General features: G+C 41.9%; 1 protein-coding gene across 1 annotated transcript in view; it reads left to right on the plus strand.

The window, feature by feature from the left end:
- The window catches only part of LOC138385884 (collagen alpha-1(IV) chain-like), a 34,949-nt gene extending 24,104 nt beyond the window's left edge, over positions 1-10,845 (plus strand). The window contains 6 exon segments of the mRNA XM_069472077.1: positions 2-89; positions 1,023-1,200; positions 6,275-6,389; positions 8,659-8,791; positions 8,794-8,830; positions 10,764-10,845. Coding sequence (XP_069328178.1) covers positions 2-89; positions 1,023-1,200; positions 6,275-6,389; positions 8,659-8,791; positions 8,794-8,830; positions 10,764-10,845 — 633 coding nt within the window.
- The last annotated feature ends 12,263 nt before the right edge of the window (positions 10,846-23,108 follow it).

The following is a 23,108-nucleotide window of genomic DNA, read 5'->3' on the forward strand; positions in this document are numbered from 1 at the left end:
CCCCCCCCCCACCGGGACCAAGATCCTTTATCACGGGTATTCTCTGCTCTATATGCAAGGCAATGAATGGGCGCACGGCCAGGACTTGGGTAAGATGTCTCTAGATCATTCATTTACTTGTGTGTGGCTTTGTCCAGTGCCCACCTGATGCAGCAGCGCCCTGTGCTCCACTCGGCTGTGGTTTAGTGTGCCCTGGAGGCAGCAGCTAAGGAAAAGAGAGCTGGGCCTGTTTCCCCCCATCCTGATCGATTGAGTCATCAATTTAACAGCTGCCATGTTACTCGTGGGAAGCCGAGAGAGCGTAAAGGCCAAATCTTTGAAAATGTTTACATTAATAAAACTTTAGATCTCATCTACAAAGTTGTAGGATCAGGATTCCTATAGGGCACACTTAACAGTTTGCTTTGATATTCTTAAAATAGGGCAACTTAACCATTGCTCTTCTAGAAAACAATGTCCATGTTGTCATGTCTGAAATTCTCTGCATCTTCTGAGCTCTGCCCCTGTCCTAGTTCAGGTCAGCAGAAAGCTGCGTATCTGTCCTCATTACCATAGTGTGCGCCGGGTACACCCCACCACACTGTTTCCATGCTCTGTATCTTGAGGTTTGAATCAGCAAGCAGCTATATAAAGAGCATGAATGTGTTTTCTGCAAAACTATTGTCAAAGCCACTGCCCAATATGTTACTGTCCGTTGTATTACAATCCACATGTTAAAATCCTTCTAGAATTCAGTTCTAGGAAAAGGTTTCTCTCTACTGGTAAACTGGTTTTGTTTCCTTTTGTCAACAATGTTCTACATAATTCTTTACAGTTTCCCTTTTGCCTGATGACGTTAAATTTAATTTGCTCACTTACTGTAATACTGGTCTATTTGGTATATTTACTTCCAAATTACAAGTTTTAAATTTCTGTTTTAATGGTTATGTTGGATATACGTCTTTGCTTACCGGCCAGCTGAAATCCATTTTCACACAGGTAGATGTGGAAAATTCTTCACGTTGTCTTTTCCCCATGTTTAGGCACGGCTGGCAGCTGTCTGCGCAAGTTCAGTATGATGCCCTTCCTGTTCTGCAATATCAACAATGTGTGCAATTTTGCATCCCAAAATGATTATTCATACTGGTTGTCTACTCCTGAGCCCGTGCCGATGTCTATGGCACCCATCACTGGGGACAACATTAGACCATTTATTAGTAGGTAAGTCAAGCATTTGTAGGAGCAAATGTACAACTGAGGAAGAAAAATCTCTTAAAAACTATTTCATATAAAATGCAGCTATCCCCTTGAAAAATTACAGTGCAAAACCATGGTGAGATAATTCCCAGCTTGAAAAGAGAATTCCTATTCTACATGACTCCCTATGGTGTTCACTGCTCCATGAACACATAAGGCAGTGTTTCTCAACCTTTTTCTTTTTTTTTTTTTAAATAGTAACCTTTAAGACATTTTTTTCTGAATCACCCCTGCCCCTAAAAAATTTTTAAAACTTAGTCATTTTTAATTATGGTAAATGGCAAAATGTACGTAACATAAAATTTGCCATCGTAACCATTTTTAAGTTAACAGTTTGGTGACATTCACATTGTTCAACCATCACCGTCGTCCCTCTCCAGAACTTCATCATCTCTCCAAACTGAAGCTCTGCACCCCCTGCACACTGACGGCCCCTCCCCTGCACCCTCCAGCCTACTCTCCATGTATGGATTTCACTACGTTAGCGACTTCATGAAAGTGGGATCATGCGGCATCCGTCCTTTTGTGACTGCTTTATTTCACTAAGCAAGGTTTCAAGGCTGTGGCAGGCATCAGAATTCCCTTCCTATTTGAGGCCAAATAACCTTCCGTTGTGTGTCTGCACCATATTTTGTTTATCCGTTTATCTGCTGATGGACACTTGGGTTGAGTCTACATCTTGGCTATTGTGAGCAATGCTTCTAGGAACACGGGTGTGCGAACATCTCTTCGAGACCCTGCTTTTCATTCTTTTGGGTGTACACCCAGAAGTAGAATTGCTGGATCAGATAGTAATTCTCTTTTTCATTTTTTGAGAAACTTCCATACTGCTCTCCACATGGGCCTCACCCTTCACATTCCCACCAGCAGCGCACAGTGTTCCAGTTTCTCCACATCCTCACCGACACTGGTTATTCCCCGCTCTTTCTGAGAGTAGCCATCCCAGCCTGGTGTGAGGTGGTGCCCAGGAAATCGTAATACCACAGATAGATACACTGTACAGCTCATCTGTTTATGCATTGTAGTATGTGCTTCATACATAAAAGCATACAGATTTATAGCTAAAAATGTATACAGCAATAACAATTTCTTCACATGCCCTCCCCAACCCCACCAATGTTTACTCCCTTGGGGTGATATTGTATATTGTACCCACTGAGAATGCACATGTTTGAGCAACTTCCCAAATTAAGCGCTTATCCACATAATGTCGGGGGTATGATTTCAGGTCCCCGAGACCCTGCCTGGTAGGAAGTAAGATGGGAAATTGAAATTATTATAACTGAAAAGTACAAGATTGTCCTATCTTTGCCTCTTTCCTTCTAATTAAAAGTTGATTGCTGGCCGGGCGAGGTGGCTTATGCCTATAATCCTAGCACCCTGGGAGGCCGAGGTGAGAGGATTGCTCGAGGTCAGGAGTTTGAGAAGGGCCTGAGCAAGAGCGAGACCCCATCTCTACTAAAAATAGAAAGAAATTATCAGGCCAACTAAAAATATATATAGAAAAAATTAGCCAGGCATGGTGGTGCATGCCTGTAGTTCCAGTTTCTCAGGAGGCTGAGGCAGGACGATCACTTAAGCCCAGGAGTTTGAGGTTGCTGTGAGCTAGGCTGACGCCACAGCACTCACTCTAGCCCAGGCAACAGAGCAAGACTCTGTCTCAAAAAAAAAAAAAGTTGATTGCTTAGCCATCCTCAGAAGTAATACAAAACTGGCAAAAGAATAAATTCATCTGACTGAGGAGCTATTGTGTGTTACTTTTTACACTCTAAGATAATTAAAAGAATACCAAGGCAGGAAAAGTTTTCCTTAGGAAAGTGAGAGTGAGAGAGAGCCCAGCTTTTCTGTATTTCCTTTAAGGAAATTAGCAGCTTTCAAATCGGAAGAAAGGTGCAGCAGCATTAGCTATGAAGTGCCCTGCGGTTGGAGGGAAAAGGGACCAGGACCCAGGCTTGGAGCGCCCCCTCCACCTGAGCTCCTGCCAGGCAAGGCAGGCTGGTGGCCATCGGCTCAGCTGCCCTCACTTGCTGGTCACTTCCTGTTTGGGGGAAGATCGAAGTTTTCCTAAAGGAGCTGTGCCCCGTGGGACCCTGGAGCAGAAAGGCCTGGAGATGCCCACTATGCAGAAAGCTCATGAGGTTTTCATTGCTTTACATTAAAATATCTTCTGGCAGTTTTCTTTGATTTTTTCTTTCTTTCTTTCTTTTTTTTTTTTTTTTTAGCTATAAGAAAACTTATTTTGTGGATCTTAAAATGGAAAGTGTCATTCCTTACACTTCCAGAGTGGCACTTTTTTTTTTTTTTTTTTTTTTTTGAGACAGAGTCTCACTCTGTTGCCCAGGCTAGAGTGAGTGCCGTGGCGTCAGCCTAGCTCACAGCAACCTCAAACTCCTGAGCTCAAGCGATCCTCCTGTCTCAGCCTCCCAAGTAGCTGGGACTACAGGCATGCACCACCATGCCCGGCTAATTTTTTCTATATATATTTTTAGCTGTCCATATAATTTCTTTCTATTTTTAGTAGAGATGGGGTCTCGCTCTTGCTCAGGCTGGTCTCGAACTCCTGAGCTCAAACGATCCGCCCACCTCGGCCTCCCAGAGTGCTAGGATTACAGGCGTGAGCCACCGCGCCCGGCCCAGAGTGGCACTTTTCAAAATCCAGACAGTACTTGGCCTGTGTCAGGGAGTCCCTATTGCCTGCTCTGTTCTGAGGCTTTCCTGACACACAGCCATGCCTGATGCAGTGGAAGGAAAACCAAGGACTTTCGTGTTGTTTTTTAAAGCTTCCTTTACACAACAGGTAGAAAATGATTATTCATTTATGTGTTTCCTGTTTACCTTCTTGCCAGCACTGACATTTGACCTTGATTTGGTTAAAGACATGGGGCGGGGGTGGGGGGTGGGGGTCTGGCATGCCTTGGCCATATTCCAAAAACACGTCCAAGAGAAGCTGTGTGTCTTGGACTCGCCTTTCTCTGTGGACACGTCACTTTCAGCAAGACATCCCTGGATCTGTAAGCACAAACAGAAACTAAGTTGTTTAAAAGCCCCAGGACTTCACATTTCAGGGTTTTCACATCATTCTGTTAGTGGAGCCTTAGAAACTCAGCACGAAGGGGCCTTCCCAGACACATCCTTAAAGCTGTACCCCAAGGTCACGTCTGTCTCTACCTCCCTCCTGTAGTGATGGGGACCATTTCTCCCTGGCTCCCAGCAGGCGCTTTCCTTGGTTACTTTAACGTAGTGGTTTCCAGTGACCTCTCAGGACTTACAGGTTCCTTCTCAGGTCTTTCCTTTGGGGAGGTCCTGAAGCTTGTCTTCAGAAGCACTTAATAACACAAAATCCTTCATTTTGAGCAGAAAAGGTAGCAACTTTACTGCTTTCATCCTGATAGTAGGGCAAAATGTTCTAAGCATTTTCTAGCTTTTTGCAGACAAGAGTCATCAGAAAACTGCTAATTGTTTAATTGCTCTAGTGGAAACGCTACTGGTGTGAGAGCAGGGAGAATTGAGCTCTAGTTCTGGCTTTGACACAACTAACTGTGGCCTTAGTTTCTCCATGAGCACTGTGGGGAATTATTAGACCATATGAATTTTAAGGGACCGTGCAGCTCCTCACACTTGCGACTCTGTGTTCCCTAGCCACCCGTCTGACGGGGGAAGGACCACTCCCTGTCTGTAGTCACTTGAATCCCCCCAGCCCAGAATCAGCCTGAAGAAGATAAAGCACTTCCCTGCAGGCTGCATTTCTGGTTCCTGTGTCTGGCAGACAGATGGTGGCAGATGTATAAGGTCAATTTCTGTAATTGTTGTTTAACTGAAACTTTTAATTCAACTGCATCTGTGTGAACAAAATAGAAAACGCACACATACGCACATACAAAGTGCATGGAAAATCAGATGACTAATTTAGGCCTTCTGCCATTCTGATCCATTTTCATGCAAATGTTCCAGCATAACTAGGTGTAATTATTAACACCATTGATAGTCACTTACCAGCATTGTTAACACTCTGTTCATTTTGTGACTTGAATGTAATTATTTATTTATTTTTATAAACAAAGCGTTATCCTGCCATCCAGGGTTCCCTTAACTGAACGGTCTTGGTCAGAACACTGTGTTTTCATTCATTCTTGCGAACAGTCCCAGTGGCTGAGCTCAGCCAGCCTGGCTTGGGAGGTGTCCTGTCTTTGAGAGGTTCTTTGGGGGTCACTTCAGCTGCAGTGGATGCTGACAGCCTCAGGCCTTGCTCAACTGGCCCTGGAGGCAGAGAAGAACAGTGGGTCTGTCGGCTTCAGTCTGGAACAAGTTTCCTGAAGAAGGCTTCTGTGGACATTCAGTCCCAAGTGCATTAAAGCATGCATCATTTGTCTTAGTTATTCAACTCACTAAGTGTATGTCTTATATTAAAGATTGTTCATAGTGTAAAGCAAACTTGCATGTGGAAGTGGTAGCTCTTGCATTTTGCCAACTCTTTTTCCTTAAGCATTAATCATGTTTGTGGATGTGCAAAAGAGAAAACAAAAGGCACCTATAACCCTAACCTGTCTGGGATAGCCACTGTTAGAACCTGGCCTTCCTATTTTTCTCTCCTACGAAACGGATGGTTAAATAATTAGTGTTGGATCTTTTTTTTCTTTTTTCTTTTTTTTTTTTTAACTTTTTAGAGATGGGGTCTTGCTCTGTTGCCCAGGCTGGAGTGAGTGGTGTGATCATAGCTCAATGGAGCCTGGAACTCCTAGCCTCAAGCAGTTCCTCCCGCCTCAGTCTGCCAAATAGCTGGGACTACAGATGCGCCGTTGCACCCAGCTCTATTTTTGAATTGAATATTTTAATATTGAAGCAGGCTTATAAAACCAACAAGAAGGCTCTAAGCCTCAGAGTCCAAGCCATGGGCACAATGGTTTGCACTTAATATATAGTTGGATCAGAAAGACTGAGTGAAGAGATTGTGTGTAAATAACGGGGCAAGGTGAGAAGAGGTAAATCCCCGTCCTGCACCCCTCCAGCCATGCTGAGTGTCTTTGCTCATACCTTCCAGGTGTTCTGTGTGCGAGGCGCCCGCCATGGTGATGGCTGTGCACAGTCAGACCATTCAGATCCCACCGTACCCCTCTGGGTGGTCGTCGCTGTGGATTGGCTACTCCTTTGTGATGGTAGGTGTTTGGGGAAATGCCATATTTCTGTGGAAGAGTCACCATTAATGCCCCATTATCTCCTCTGTCCAGTGTAATGACCTCTAAGTTCTCTGAATCATGCTGCTTAGGTGTCTACTCCCTCCTCTTACTGTCCCCTTCCAAAGCATGCCCAGGAGCCTGGCCTGCTCTGCTTGGGGACAGCGGGGTCTCCAGCACCAGCCAGAGCCCTCCTTTGCTCTGAGAGTGGGCAGCTGGCACGAGCGTCCTCCTGGAATGCAGGCCTGGACCGCGCTCCCCTACAGCTACTCACGCAGGTGCTCTCTGCCCCAGTACCGGTGACATGAGCAGCTGCTCTAGAGTCAGGGACTCTCCCAGGGAGAAGAGGAAGTGAGTCTGCATGTGGGGAAGTGTGCATTTTACTAAACACACACAAACTGGAAAGCAAGAGCTTGAGTTAGGGAGAAAACCCCTGAGGACTGGCTGGCAGCAGCCCTCCAGAAAGGTCTTCCTTGGGCTCACGCCTGGGGCCCCTCACAGGGGGTGAGGATGGCTCTCCTATCACCCAGCTGCCCCAGCTGTTAGACCCCCCAGAGGTTCCCTTGCCCCCAGAAGCCAATTAAAATAGGAAACAAGGTACCTCTTTGAGTCACTTGTTGTAGCTTATTTTGTTCTATTGCCTCAGTTGAAAGTGTTGATACAAGCCCTGAACCTGTAAGGTCAGGGTTATCCTGGAATGTGCCACATCCCAGTAAATGACATTATACAAACATCTTCTGTATTGTCATTGTAAGGCCTAGTCCCACCTTCATACCCCCAGGGGTGCCCAAATTGTACTTTTGACCCATAAATGCACATTAACCTTAGTATTTGAAAGGGGAAAGGGGCTTCTTAACTATTTTCTTCCGCTGTAAATGATCCCAAGTGTAGAAAAGTTGTCAGGAAAGCAATTTTTAAAACATTTGTGTATCTATTCAAGTTTGCTCATATGGTTTGCTGGGTTGGTTTTATTGCAGTTAGACTCTTACACATCCAAAGAGTTTGCAACAACAGCACCACCAAATTAACAGGTTATTCCAGTAATTCTAAATGATGCATTGTAACTACTTTATCAAGAGAGCCAAAAGTTGGAAATGCCATATAGGGAAATCAAGACACCAACAATGACATGTGCATGCAATTTTCATTGAAAGGTAGATTGGATTTCTGACTTCATGATCCTAAGGAACACGAAATGACATCTCTGTATGACAGAGAAAGCTCACTGATCCAGGGGTAAAGCAGCACAGGGAAGCATCTATCACCAGCACTGTCTCTTGTCCTGGTGTCATATGAAGATCTGAAACAGTGGTTGGCACAGTTCCTTCAAATCAGGAGCAAATAAAAATAATGATGTTCTAGAGAACAGTGTTACCTGGTGCTGCTTCTGAGTCATCGGGGAGGGGCTCTGGTCTGGAGGTCTGGAAAGCGCAGTTCTGGCCCCAGCCATGCCTTGAGACTGTGTGGTCATGGTCAGACCCCAGAATGTAGCAGGGTCCTCTTACCCTCATCCAGGAATCCATGGAGCTAGACTTGTCCTCCAAGGTCCTTTGCAGCTCTAAAATTCCAGAGTTCACTTTTCTCATACCTGAAATATAGTCCTGAGGATGTTTATGTGTGTCTTCTTCAAGGTGGCCAGCCATTCATCCCAAGGTCTTGGTTTCTGAGTACAGGTAGGTCGTGCTCGAACCTGCTAGATGAAAATGCAACTTAATAAACAGTTACAATAGTAGTTATTCTTTTTTCTCTTGTTTAATTTTTCTCTACCTTTAGAGAAAAAAAATGATTATTCTTTACTTTAGAGTAGGATAATAGAACAGATTCTAATTTAGCAAATATAGGATTTTGTTTATAAAGTCTGATTTCATCTTTGTTGCTTCCAACATTATTTGTACCTTTTGGCTATTGGCTCATTCCCTGAATTAGAATAAGTTCTAGTGTTTCAAAAATAATACGCAGTGAGGACAGCATTTCATTAAATTCTGATAAAGCTGGACTGGCCTTTTATTTTGGGAGGAGCTGCCGGCTGATCTCTGTGCCGTGCTGAGTACCGCAGTGCCCCAGCAGTGCAGGGACTGCCTTGCCGGCCATCACGGGGTTTGGCCACAGAGTGTGTTCCAGAGTGACTGCATGAGGCCAGAGCATGTGGCTTTCCCGAGGGAGTCCCCTGGCTCCTTCCCAGGAACAACAAATCTCTCTGCTGGCCTTTGGGGAGGGAGTCTGTGACTCACAGCTCACATTTGTTCCACAGCACACCAGCGCCAGTGCCGAAGGTTCAGGCCAAGCCCCTGCGTCCCCGGGGTCCTGTCTAGAAGAGTTCAGAAGTGCACCATTCATCGAGTGCCATGGCCTTGGAACTTGCAATTACTGTGCAAATGCTTACAGCTCTGGCTTGCCACTATAGAGAGAAGTGATATGTTCAAGTAAGTCAGGAAGACGCCCTTCTGTGGCCCCGCTTCTCTGTGACTTTTCCTTGTGATCATCCGTGACCCATAACACCCTCCCTTGCGGAGTCTCCAAGGTGGTCATAAAATGATCATTAGGAACGCTTCTTCCACCTGTAGTAATGAATATTTGATTCTGTTCTACACGGGCAGACAACCGAGACAATGTTCAAACCAGACCCTAGGTGATAGGCTTAATTCTTCTATTTACTAAAGAACCGTAAAAGAAAAAAGTCAGTTTCCATTTCTCTAGGTGAATGTACTGAAATGGAATTAAAGCAACAGAAATCTTCAAACAGGGCACGTTTAAAATTTTGTCTAGTTAAAAATCCAGAGAGAGGGAGGTGACCAGCATTTGCTTTCAGAGCGTTTATAATGCTAGACGTAGTGTACATGTTGTGTAAGTTCTCAGTGACCTCATAAGAGACCTTTTGTTAAGACCTGTGCAAATAAAAATTAATTGCAGGACAAATGCAGCTGAAATTGAGGGAGGACGTTTCCTTCCCTTTCCATTACCAAAATGTCACCTTTAAAACAACTGTTCCGAGAGGCTGTGAGCCTTGCTGGAGCTGCTCTGGAGCCCGGCCCAGCCCCGATGGACAGCGCAGGAATGAAGGCTGCGGCCTCCGCTAGGTGCCCGCCCACCCCGCAGGAGCCCGCGCTGGAGGCTGATGGGGCCGAAACACTCTCATACTGTTCATTCCCGAGATAAATGCTTCTCACCCCTGGAGAGAAGTCTTTCTGTCTCCACCTTTTGGGAGAGAAATATATGGAACTCTGCTACAGTCCTACCTCTTTCCAGCTTAGATCATAAGACTCGAAACAACATATTAGCTCCTTGTAATTCTTTACCCATCAGAAAAGTACCTCATGCCTAGTTGGTGGCTTATACTAGCTTTTTAGGCAACTGGAAACTTGACATCCTACCTATGCTGCAGGTAGAATTTAACTGTTGACTACTGAAATGAGCATACTTTGTTCATGTTTCAGCTGCTGGAGCTTCCCATTATAGGGTTAATAGGTAATAATGGAATTTTTTTTGAACCAGCAGCCTAATACAATACAGTAAAATGTCTTCTCAAACAAAATTAGGTAAGATCTCATTAATTCAAATAATTAATTTTGGGGGCACTAGAATTTGTACCCTAAGTTGCTAAAATAAGCAGCCTCATTTTTAGGACAAAGTGCTCACATATATGGCTACTTTTATTTTAATAGAATTTTATTAGTGCCCATTTTAGTTCAGATTTCACCTTTGCAACAATCAAAATAGTGTAGAATTTCTAGGAGGAAGAAGCGTTTGGGACACTGTCTTTCCCTCTCTTTGGCCTCAAATCTGACCATTGGCATATAAATCCCTCAGGAGTTGTAAAAGAATGTTGAGGTCTGGTTAGTTATTCCAGATTTGTTACTCATCACATCATTTGACAAGTATTTAATGAACACTTGCTATGTGTGTAATGTGCTGCGGAGAAGAATAGTATCTTCTTCTTACCTTGGAAGAGTTTATGATCTCGTTAAAGGGAGAAGGAAAGAAGTTAAATTATGGTACACAGAGGCAGGGTGGCACAGTGGGGAATGGTTCAGACTTCAGAGCCAAACCCATATGGGGTGACCTCAGCCCTGCCCAATGGGCTGTGTGCACTGGGGCAGGTCATTGACCTCGGGTGCCAGGGGCTGGGAATGCAGACAGTAACCCACAGTGCATGGGGAGCCACGTGGGCATCGCCACCAAGAAGGTGCCCGCCCAGAGTAAGGCTGGTGATGGCCACTGGTCATGACCAGGGTGGGGCCTGATGCCAGAGGCTGGTGCCCACCTGGTGCCTTTGAGACTTCTGAGCAGGGCTGGAGGGCTGAGGGCGGATGTGCTGGGAGATGATGGCCAATGGTCTGTCTCTGTGTTGCATTTTAGGAAGCCCACGCCGTCCACCTTGAAGGCAGGGGAGCTGCATACACACGTCAGCCACTGCCAAGTCTGTATGAGAAGAACATAATGGAGCCTGACTCCCAGCTCACGTCAACATGGGGCTACTCTTCTTCTTCTTCTTTTTAACAGCAATGAACCCTAGAAATATACCCTGTGTACCTCACTGTCCAATATGAAACCATAAAGTGCCTTATAGGAATTTGCGTAACTAACACCCCTTGCTTCACTGGCCTCTACTTGCTGAAGGAGGAAAAAAAAAAAAAAAAGACATGGATAAGCTTTCAATAGTGGCATACCAAACGGCACTTTTGATGTAATAAAATATAAATATATTCTGCAATCCGGTGCACTGAGGCGTGAAGTGAGAACTCCATTGAGAAACCAAAGGGTGCTAGGAGGGGTGTGGTGCCTCCCACACTGTCTGCCCATTTTCATTCTTGTATTATAATTAATTTTTCACCCCCAGAGATAAATGTCAGTTTATATCATTGTCTAGCTATTTCAAAATTCAGGTCCCTTGGTCTGTACAAATAGTAGTAATGTAAAAACAGTTTTTTGAACCTCCAAATGGAATTGCAGACTCAGTAGACTATCTTCCACCCCCAAATATGTCTCTCTGCTATGTGTGGTCCTCTTGCAGCTGCTTTGGCAAAAGTCACAACTTTCCTGTAGAATAAAGATGGTCCAAAGGTAGTCAGAAATTAAATATATATATATTAGTAATTTATATAGATGTCAGCAATTAGGCAGATCAAGGTTTAGTTTAACTTCCACTGTTAAAATAAAGCTTACATAGTTTTTTTTCCTTTAAAAGACTGTACTGTCCTTTAACATAGGCTTTTAAACACTAGGATGTTGAATGTGAAACGTTAGTTTTCATTGTTCACTTCTAATCCAAAAATTATGTATTGCCAAAACCAAACCTAGCTTCATGAATATGGTGTCTATTATACTGAAACATGTACTTTGAGCTTATTGTTTTTATTCCGTATTAAATATTTTCAGGCTTTTAAACACTAATCACAAACTGAATGACTTGACTTCAAAACAACAACCTTAAAGGCCTTCATGTCATTAGTATTCCTCATTCTACATTCTGACTTGAAAAACAGCTCTGTTGAATCAAAATGTCAGTATTTTTACACATAAGCACTTTCAGGCCACTTCCTTGGTTTCACATGAGCTGTGTTCACAGACTGCAGAGAGGGAACTGATAGATGCCTGGAGGGCAGATTTGGACCACTGTGCCTGAAAGGACATTTCCCTGTAAGTCTCCAAAACGTGTTTAAGACTACTAAGGCCTTTTATGTAATTTCTTTAAATGTGTATTTCTTAAGAATTCAAATTTGTAATAAAACTATTTGTATAAAAATTAAGCTTTTATTAATTTGTTACTACTGTTGCCACAGAAGCATTAAAAGAAGTTACTGCACAACCACTAATAAATGCCTAAGCTTTGCGTACATTAGATCATTTTTATTTTGCACTTCCTCCAAATGAGAGTCACAGACTGGGGGTGATTTGCAGTGGTGACTACAAAGAACAAAGATTGGTCTTCTCCCTCTCTTCCTTATTCACCGCCTCCTTCGGGCCCTCCCTTGTTTCTTCTACCTGGCTCTCCAGACAGCCATCATCTATCCCTCCATCCATCATTCATCGTGCTTATGTGGAGGGCTTCCCACTTCCCAGGGGGGTACCAGTTAGGTACAAGATAAACAGAGTTGAATCACACACACACCTAGCCATGAAACGTGAATCCACTGGGGGTTAGCACAGATTATAGCTATGCAACAGATAGGACTGAGCAGGGGGTTGGATCCCAAGTATTACTTGAAGTAGCAAAAAAGACAAGATGGCAGATTTCTTTTTCCCTAATGATTTCAGCTTCAGTTTAAACTTGATCAAGATGTAGTCCACAAAAGATGAGTGCGTTACTGAGTACTCCAGAACAAAGGCATAAATACTGTCATGTTCTTGGTTAACTCACCCAACAGGGCTGTGAACACTCACACAGTGCTTGCTCAACGCAGGGAAATCAGTCAAGGTCTAGTTTAGGCCACCTTCTTCCCACTTTTGACAAAACGGATGAAAAGAGTTCTTTTGCTTTCCTTAATGTCTAGAATAGTAGAGAAGAAAACTAAAATCATTAGGCTTAGTTTCTGCTGAAGTTACAGAGAGATATTAAATCCCTCTGTATAGTAGCCATTTTAAAGCATCTTGTTTTTATGTATGAAACTGATTTATCATTTATTATTATTATATACAATTTGGTGTACCTAGGGAAGTGCAAAGAAGATATGACACCTTGCATCTCAACATTCAGATCCTGTGCATTTTTTAATCTGCTATCCTGACAGCAGTTTTTATGTTTCTTTTAACTGTTACTGCAAAATTAACTTATTTTAATGTATAGTTCTATGAATTGTAACATATGTGTAAGTTCATGTAACCATAACCAAATCAGCACACGAAACAGTTACATCACCCCCAAAATCTCCTTCATGCTCTCACTATGTAGAAACACTCTCATGCATCCCCAATCTGGTCATCACCCACTGAACTTTTTCCATCACTACAGCTTGTCTATTCAAGAATGGAATAATAGGGTATGTGATCTTTTGAGACTATTTTCTTTCACTCAGCATAATACACTTCACATTCATCCAAGCTGTTGTGTGTATCAATAGTTTATTCCACTTTATTGCTGAGTGACATGATGTTTTATAGATAGATCATACTTCAGTTATCTGTTCACCTGTTGAAGGACATTTTGGGGTTGTTTCTAGTTTTGGGTGAGTGCAAATAGAGAATAACCATTCATGTTCAAGGTTTCACCTGTTTAGGGTAAATACCCAGGACTACAATTGCCTGGTGGTGCTATGAACATGCACATGCATGTATCTGTTTGTGTCCCTGTTTTCAATTATTTTGGATATATACCTAGGCATGCAATTGCTGAGTCTATGTTTAATTTTTTGAGGAACTGCCAAACTGTTGTCTATAGAGGTTGAACCATTTTATATTCCTGCCAGCAATATAAGAGGGTTCCAGTTTTTCCACATACCTGCTAACATTTGTGATTTTCCAATTTTTGATTATAAGCATCTTAGTGGTATCTCGTGGTTTTGATTTGCATTTTCCTAATCATTAATGCTGTTGGGCATCTTTTCATGTGCTTGTGGGCTGTTTGTATATCCTTGGAAAAATGTATATTCAAGTTCTTTGCCAATTTTGCATTTGGTTGTTTGTCTTTTTGTTTACTTGTAAGCATTGTTCATATATTTTGAATACTATACCTTTATCAGATATATGATTTTCAAATATATTCTCCTATTCTGTAGGCTTTTACATCCTTAATAATGTGCTTAATGCACAAAAGGTTTTTATTTTCTCCATTGAATAATCGTGAACGCCTTTGTCAAAAATCAGTTGCCCATGGATATGGGTCCTGTGATCTGTTTAATTTTTTAAAATGATATGTGAGGTTTAGAGTAGAGTTCACCATTTTGCATATAGGTATCCAATTTTTGAGACACTTAATGAAAAAGGCTTTCATTTCCACATTGAACTGAATTTGCATCTTTGTCTAAATTAATTGACCATACTTTGTGTGGGGGTCTACTTTTGAGCTCTATACTGTTTCAGTGATCTACGTGACTATGTGTTCACCAATACCATACACTTTTGATTAATTTAGCTTTAAGTCTTAAAAGCAGTTAGTGTTATTCCTCCTACTCTGTGCTTCTTTTCAAAACTGTTTTATCTATTTTAACTTCTTTGTTTTTTAATATACATTTGAGATTCAGCTTGTCTAAATTTACAAATCTTCCTGGGACTTTGGAATTATATTAAATCATCCATCACTTTGGGAAGAATTGTCATCTTTGCTGAATCTTACATTCTGTGAACAGGATATGTTTTTTATTTATTTAGGTCTTTTTTCTTCTTCGACTTTTCTTCATCATGATTTTGTAATTTTCAGTACACAGATGCTATACATGTTTTATTAGATTTATACTTATTTATTTCTAGAGCCATTGTAAATGGCATTATCTTTTAAATTTTGATGTCTCATTGTACATGCCTAATCTATAGAAATGGCTGATATTTTTGTATGTTGACTTGGGATTGTGTGACTTTGCTAAATTCACTGTATAGTTGTAGGAGGATGTTTTTGTAGTTTTGTTAGGATTTTCTATGTAGACAATCATGTTATCTGTAAATGACAATTCTATTTATTTCTTTCCATATTCCACATCCCCCCCTTTTTTTTTCTTTCCTTTTTGCACTGGCCAGGACTTCCAGTACAGTGTTGAATTGGAGTGCTAAGTGTGGGCATACTTCCTTCATCCTTGATCTTAAGAAAAAAGCATTTAGTCTTTCATCATTAAGTATGATGTTAACTACAGGTTTTTTTTTTTTTTTTTTTTTTTTTTTTTGAGACAGAGTCTCACTCTGTTGCCCGGGCTAGAGTGAGTGCCGTGGCGTCAGCCTAGCTCACAGCAACCTCAAACTCCTGAGCTCAAGCGATCCTCCTGTCTCAGCCTCCCGAGTAGCTGGGACTACAGGCATGCACCACCATGCCCGGCTAATTTTTTCTATATATATTTTTAGCTGTCCATATAATTTCTTTCTATTTTTAGTAGAGATGGGGTCTCGCTCTTGCTCAGGCTGGTCTCGAACTCCTGAGCTCAAACGATCTGCCCACCTCGGCCTCCCAGAGTGCTAGGATTACAGGTGTGAGCCACCGCGCCCGGCTCCAGTTTTTTTTTTTTTTTTTTTTTAATAGATAGCTTTATTCCCATGCGTGTTTATCATGGGTGCGTGTGGAATTTTATCAAATGCCTTTTCTTCATCAACTGCTATGATTATGTGTCTTCTCTTCTTTACACTGTTGATATAGTGGATAATAGGGATTGATAATCAAAGATTGGACTGGTCTTATATTTCTGAGATAAAGTACACTTGGTCACGGTGCATTATTCTTTTTATATTCTGAGCATTCTATGTGTCAATATTTTGTTGAGGATTTTTGTTCCTATGTTAGTGAGGAAAGTTGTTTTTAGCTTTCTTTTCTTGTATCATCTTTATCTGGTTTTCATATGGAATAAAACCATTTGCAAAAAAATGATCTGGGAAATGTTCCCACCTCTTCTACATTTTTGGAAAGATTACGTAGAATTGATGTTATTTCTTCTTTCAATGATTGCAGAATTTGTCAATAAAACTATCTGGGCCTGCAAATTTCTTTTTTGAAAGGCTTTTAACTATAAATGTGATTTTTAAATAGTTGTGGGACTATTCAGGTTATCTATTTCATCTTGGAAGAATTTTATAATTATTTCAGGGACATACTAAGTTGTTGAATTTGTGTGTGTAGAGTTGTCCATAGTATTCCCCTATTATCTGTATGTCTGTAATGCCTGTAGTGATATCCTTTATTTCTTCCCTTATATTGAAAATTTTCATTTTCTCTCTTTTCTTTGTCAGATTCATCAGATGTTTGTCAATATTGTTGATCTTTTCAAAGATCGAGCTTTTGATTTCATTGATTTTTTTCTATTGTTTTTCTGGTTTCAATATGATTTTTTGCTCTTGTTTTTATTATTTCCTTTCAAGCTCTTATTTTGTGTTTGTTTATTTCTTTTTCTAGTTTCTTAAGGTGGAGGCTTAGATGATTAATTTGAGACTTTTTTCTTTTATTTGTAAGCATTTGATGCTATAAACTTCCCTCTAAGCATTGATTTACCTACATTTCATCAATTTTGTTATGTTATGTTTCTGTTTACATTCAGTTCAAGATAATTTCTAATTCCCTTGAGACTTCCTTTGATCTATGGTTTATTTGGAAATATGTTGTTTAATTTCTAAGTGTTTATGGATTTTCCTATTATACTTCTGTTTTTGATATCTTGTTTCTTTTCATTATGATCATAGAGCAGACTATATATGATTTCAATAATCTTATATTTGTTAAGATTTCTTTTATCTTTCCTGGTGAATGTTCTGTGTATAATTGAAAAGAATATGTATTCTACCAGAGTTAGATTGTTCTATAAATGTCAATTAGAATCTACTTGGTTGATGGTATTGTTCAGTTCTTTTATATCCTTGTAATTTTCTATTAGTTCTATCATTTACTGGGAGATGAGTGTTGAAGTTTCCAATATTAGTTACGGATTTTTAAATTTCTTCCTTCAGTTGGAACAGTTTTTGCTTTATCTATTGTTAAGCTCTGTTATTAGACAGATGCACACATTTAGTATTAGCATGTCTTCCTAATGAGTTGACCCTTTTATCACTATGCTATGTGCCTCTTTATGTGTGATCAATATTTTTGGCTCTACAATCCAGTCTACTTTGATATTAACATAGCCACTCCATCTTTCTTTGGATTAGTGTTTGCTTGGTACACTTTTTCTGTTCTTTTACTTTTATCCTATCTATATCACTATATTTGAAGTGAGATTCATACAGACAACATGTAGTTGGGTCATGGTTTTTAAATCCATTTTGACAACCTTTGTATTTTCATTGGTTGTGTTTAGACTGTGTTTATGTTTAATGCAATTATAGGCATGTTTGGATTTAGGTCTAGCATTTTATTATTTGTTTTCTATTTCTTACCTCTGATTTTTATTTCTCCTTCCCTGCCCCCTTATTTTGTTATTTAAACACTTTCTAGAGTGCTATTTTAACTTAATGTTTGTGTTGTTTACTATACTGGCATATTTTTAAAACTCAAAATATCTGGGTCTATTATATTTACCCAGATATTTCCCATTTCTATTTTTCTTCCTTTATTCCTGGTGTTCCAAGTTTTCTTCTCAAATCATTTCCCTTATGTCTAAAGAACTTCTTTTAGCAACTCCTTTAGAGTAAGTCTTCTGGCAATAAGTTCATTTATTTTTCTTCACTTGAGAATGTCTTTGCTTCACTTTTCCTGAAAGATTTTCTTTCAATACATACAGAATTCTGACAGTTCTTTTCTTTCAGCAATTCAAATCTGTTGTTTACTTCTTTTCCTTCTGGCCTCCATTGTATCTAGTAATAAACTCTCAGTCATTTAAATCATTGTGCCCCTATAGCAATGTGTTGTTCTCTAGCTACTTTTAGGATTTCTTGTTGTCTTTAATTTGCAGACAATTAATCATGACATGTCTGGGTGTGGATTACCTTCTCTGAGCTTTTTGAATCTGTAAATTTGTGTCTTTCTTCTGTGTCTGTGGAAAATGTTGATATTTTGGGGTCATGGTAGGCCATCGATTGGGTTAGGTTCCAGGCTGCAAGCTCCAGTTCACCTGTGGGCTGTGGTTGCAAAGTCAGGTCAGTATTTGGGGTGCTCTTCAGATCTGTCCTGTGGGTGGGCTACCCAGTGGCTTCCTGGGTGTGGGCAGTGAGTTCAGTTCTCAGTCTTTGGTAGGTTGTTTAGAATCAGATTTATGAATACACAGATCAAAGATGAGTCCGATTCATAGACAATTTTATGGGGTCTCCTTCTGGAGCTCCACCATCCTCATGATCTTCCTGTCACTTTCCAGTTTCCTAATGTTCCTCTTTTTTATCGTTTGTCCATAAAACTGGGTACTAAGGTAACGAAAGGTTACCTTACCCTACACATACTTCCTGTGGCTGCAGCCACATCTTCCCTAAATAGCAGGAGGACTGGACCAAAAAAAAAAAAAAAAAAAAGTATGGTAAACTTCCCACTGGTTTACATCCCACTGGAATACATCAAAATCTGGTTTTCTTCCCCAATCTATCTGCTACTGTTTACCATCACAGACCTCTAATAGCTGCTCTATGCGCTCAGTGGGAGAAACAGGCTGGGGTATGCTTCTCAACCTCCCCTGGAACTGGTACCAATCACTACAGCAGTTTAGAAGCATGAACAATACTAATTTTGATGGTTATAATATAATGAGGATATACAAATGGTTAAACTTTGCTCATTTTAAAAATCTTTCCACTCCTTTCTAAATCTGGAATGCACTGCAAGTCACCGATTCAGTTACCTATTATGCAAGGGCTTTTCCATTTTCACAGCTGTATGCTGGCTCTCCCCATGCTCTTTTTCATTCTAGCTAGCTGTACTTTAAATAACATACATTGGTCTGTGCTCATTTCAGGTACCATCCCTTTCACAGCAGCCTCTCAAATCCTAGGGCTTAGAAGCTCAGCTGTCCACCCTCGTGATCTGTACCTGATCCCAGGGGCCACTCTGGTGTACTCATGAAATTAGACAAACCTGTGTTCAGACTCTGATTTTTGCCACTTATAAACTCGTGACCTTAGGCAAAGTGTAAAACCTGTCAGAGATCTGCATAAATTAGGCCATTTTTACTTGTAATTCTTCCAAATCAGAATCATAGACTGGGAGGAATTTTCAGAAAGAGGAAAACCCTACTTGGCCGCACTCACCCATCCATGGTTTCACTCATTCTCTACTTCCTTCCGTCTGTTCCTTCCATCCACTCATCATCCCTGTCACCCTTCATCCGTCTCTGCATCCACACTCTGTATGCTTATAAATCCCCAGAGTCTAGATGAGGTACAGGATAGAAGAAAATGAATAACATTGAGCCCTTAAGAAGTGTCCTGTAAAAACTATATATCTTTGCTGAAGGAACCTGCAATTCCTCAGGTATGTTGTTCATTTTAATGCTGAGTAGTACTTCACAATATGAATACACTGCAATTCGTCCATTCACCTAGTGATGGACATTTAAGTTGTTTCCAGTTTGGGGCTATTACGATTAAAGCTGCTATAGATAGTCATGTAGCCTTGTGGATATTATGTCATTTATCTTAGGTAAATACGTAGGAGTGGAATTGTTGGGTCATGCAGTAAAAGTATGCTGAACTTCGTAAAGCAACTGAGAAGCTGTTTACAAAAAAATCTGTGAAGCCTCATGGAGATGGAGCTGGTGCTGTGCTGTGACAGTTCCTCTTCCTGCCATTGCCCAGGCACAGCATAATCAAGGGGACAAATTTACACAACTGCACTTGGCTTGCTATCTTGCTGAACTACATCCACACACACAACAGGTCCACTCGGGCAGCAGTTTTCCCTGTTGTGTTTTGTAGATGTCTCCAGACTTTCCTATTAGAGTTATTGAGGGGACAAAGGGAAAACTTCATTTACAAATACATTTTTATGTAAATATAGACTTCATATTTAAATATAGAACTGTTTTGCTTAAATAGAGAATGTATGTTAAATTCTTAAATATAGAAATTGCTTAAATATAGACTTTGCACTTAACAATAGAATTGTTGTACTTAAATATAGAATTTGTTTTACTTAATTATAGAATTTACTTAAATATAGAATTGATTTCCTTGATCTCAGAAAATCAGCTCCTTCCTGTATAATTTGCATGCCACAGAAGCTGCAGTTAGAAAATAACGTGATTTAGGGAGCTTCTTGGAGTATCAGTTCATCAGGAACATTTGCACATGGACACTGCATTTTGCACAAGACTGTGGGGAACAGCAGAGTAGAGGAAGAGCAGGCCCATCTCTGAGGAGCTGCCACAACTGCTGGGGCAGAGGAGGAGGAGGATGGGGAAGGGTGGGAAGAAGGAAAGGGGATGGCTGGGGAGAGCCAGATGGACAGAGGCCGTGGGGTAGAAGGAGATGAAGTACATATGAGATGCACCCAGAAGGTGACTTGCAGACTGGGTCGACCACTCAGGACAAAGTGCCCTTTCTAGGATGGGATTCTGCTAACATTCCTTCAAATACAACCTCAAAATACCACCTATGACATGGGACAGAAGCCAGGCTAATGCGCCCACCTGCAACCTCTCTTGCAGACAGTGAGGCGAGAAAACTCTTAATTCCCAAGGGGATTCCTATGGGGGTGTGGAGCAAAGACTGAAGCAAGATGACCTCGGAAACTGAGCTTCCTACTAGTCACTCCTGTCCCCCACCTCCTGGTGCCAGCCTCCCATGGCCAGCCCCCTTCCAGGAAGCGCACAGCATCCACTAATGTGCCATTGAGGCCTCCTCATGCTCACTGCATGAAATTTTATTTTTGAAATATGTATTCACCTGATTCAAAAAACACACATCACCAAGAAAGGTATGGGGAGACTCCTCAACCTCACCCCTCCACCCATCGAATCCCCAACTCCTTCACTGTCCCTTCTCAGTCTTCACGGATTTTTTGCATGTCCCTCCATAACTCCTTTATCCATGGATAAGCAAATACTAAATATATATTAATGCTATTTCCCATCCCTTGCTGTTTTACAAAGGAAAGGTACAATCCAACCAGAAAATGTCTAACTCATTACAATTTATTCAGAGCTTACTGGACACAGTCCTCTGCATTGGGCCTTTTCATCTAAAACAGGTCTTGCCCACAACCTCTGAAGAGCTCCCAGTCCTGGGCTGGGCATCCAAGGCTCTGTGCAGCGTGACCCCAGAGGACATCTCAGATCAGCTGTGCTCAGCTTTCTGCTCTGGAAACACACTCTGGTAGCTGTAGGTTCTTCCAGACACAGCTCCTCCATTCCATTTTCTACCTGGACTCAAGACACCCTCCTTGTCTGAAGTGCGCTCTCCCTTCCTCACTCACCCCGCCAAGTCCTTTGAGCGCTGGCGGGAATCTTGGCTCTGGTAAAGTCCTCGCTCTTGCCTCTGAGCCAGGCTCACGCTGTTCACCAGGACGATGATCCTGGAGTTGAACGAGGCTTGTTTCCATTCCTTGGTGCCTGTGCGTGTGGCACTCAAGCAGATTTCACATTTCCAGACAGACCCATTGGGGTCTTACACGCCTTGGTTTCCTTTGTCGGAAAACTAGACTAGTATCTGGAACAGAAGTTAAGATATAGTGATTCATTTGTTGATTATATTATACCATTAAATGAACTAAAAGTGCTTTAAAATACTCACTCCCACTCCCTGCTAGCAGGCTGCTACTCTGGAGGTGTAATGAGGGACTTTTCAAGACACTGTTAGAACCAGTTTCCCTCAGCCCCAGGAACAGATAGGCAGAGTCACCAAGGCTGCAACAGACAAAGGAGTTTATTTTCTAGCCCGGGCTAGGGTCCAAGGCTCAGAGCACCAGTGCAGTGGTCTCTCCATGAGCGCGGACCCTGCTCTGGGGTGGGCACTAAGCTTTTATACTTATCAGTAGGTTACATGTATCGGGCACACCCCCCCACCCCCCTTTTAGTTTATTTGCTCTTTCAAAAGTGGCTGATAGTATTGGCTCCTGATTGGCTGGTTTCCAAGCCGGGGCTCTGGCTTCTGATTGGCCGGTTTCTAAGCCGGGCTCTGGCTCATGATTGGCTGGTTTCCAAGCTGAGGCTTTGGCTCCTGATTGGCCAGTTTCCAAGCCGGGGCTTTCAGTTGTTACTAGCGGCATTCCAGGGAGGGGGAGGGCCTGCGTTGGGGAAACCGAAACTTAGGCCTATCCTAGGAGGTCCAGTCTGTCATGGAGTTACTCCTGTTTTCCTTCCTGCTCTACATTCCCCCCCCCTTTTTTTTTCCCCTAGCACTCTTGCTTGGACATGGGGCCTCGTGTTTCCCCTTTTTGTAAGCCAGAGTCATAGCTCAGCCTCTGGTACTGTTGTCGCAGTACCATCAGTTGTACCATGTTGACTCGTTCTTTTACAAAGGTAATTAATCTATTTAGAATATACGGTCCGAAAGTGAGGATGAGCAAAAGCACAATTAGGGGTCCTAATAAAGTTGAAAGCAAAGTAGTCAACCAAGGGGAGCTATTGAACCATGACTCAAACCACCCTTCTCTTTGTTCACGCTCTCGCCTCCGTTTAGCCAGTCCTTCTCTGACTTTAGCCATGGATTCTCTTACTACCCCTGTATGGTCAGCGTAGAAGCAGCACTCTTCCCCTAGGGCCTCGCATAGCCCTCCCTGTTGGAGGAGTAGTACGTCTAGTCCGCTCCGGTTCTGCAGCACCACCTCAGACAGTGAGGTCAGTGACTTTTCTAAATGGGAGATGGATTCTTCGATCCTGGATATGTCTTCATCTACAGCGGCCCTCAGGCTATTGAACCCCCTGTGCTGCACCGCTAAGGATGAGATACCTGTCCCTGTTCCTACTGCACCCAGACCAAAAAGGGTGGCTAAGGTTATTGCTGTAAAGGGCTCTCTTTTTGTAGTTAACCTGGCACCTCCTGTGCCTTTTTACCATGCATCATATATTATATTTTCTTGGTGGTAGATAACCTTAGGGAATACTAGTATCATGATGCAGACTTCCTCTAACTCATTAAAGACAGACAGGCTAAGGCATGGGGTCAAGCCTGTTTTAGAACAAACCCACCATCCATTGAGCGCTGGAATCACCCATTTTG

Source organism: Eulemur rufifrons, chromosome 7 (assembly GCF_041146395.1).
Source record: "Eulemur rufifrons isolate Redbay chromosome 7, OSU_ERuf_1, whole genome shotgun sequence".
Lineage (NCBI taxonomy): Eukaryota > Metazoa > Chordata > Mammalia > Primates > Lemuridae > Eulemur > Eulemur rufifrons.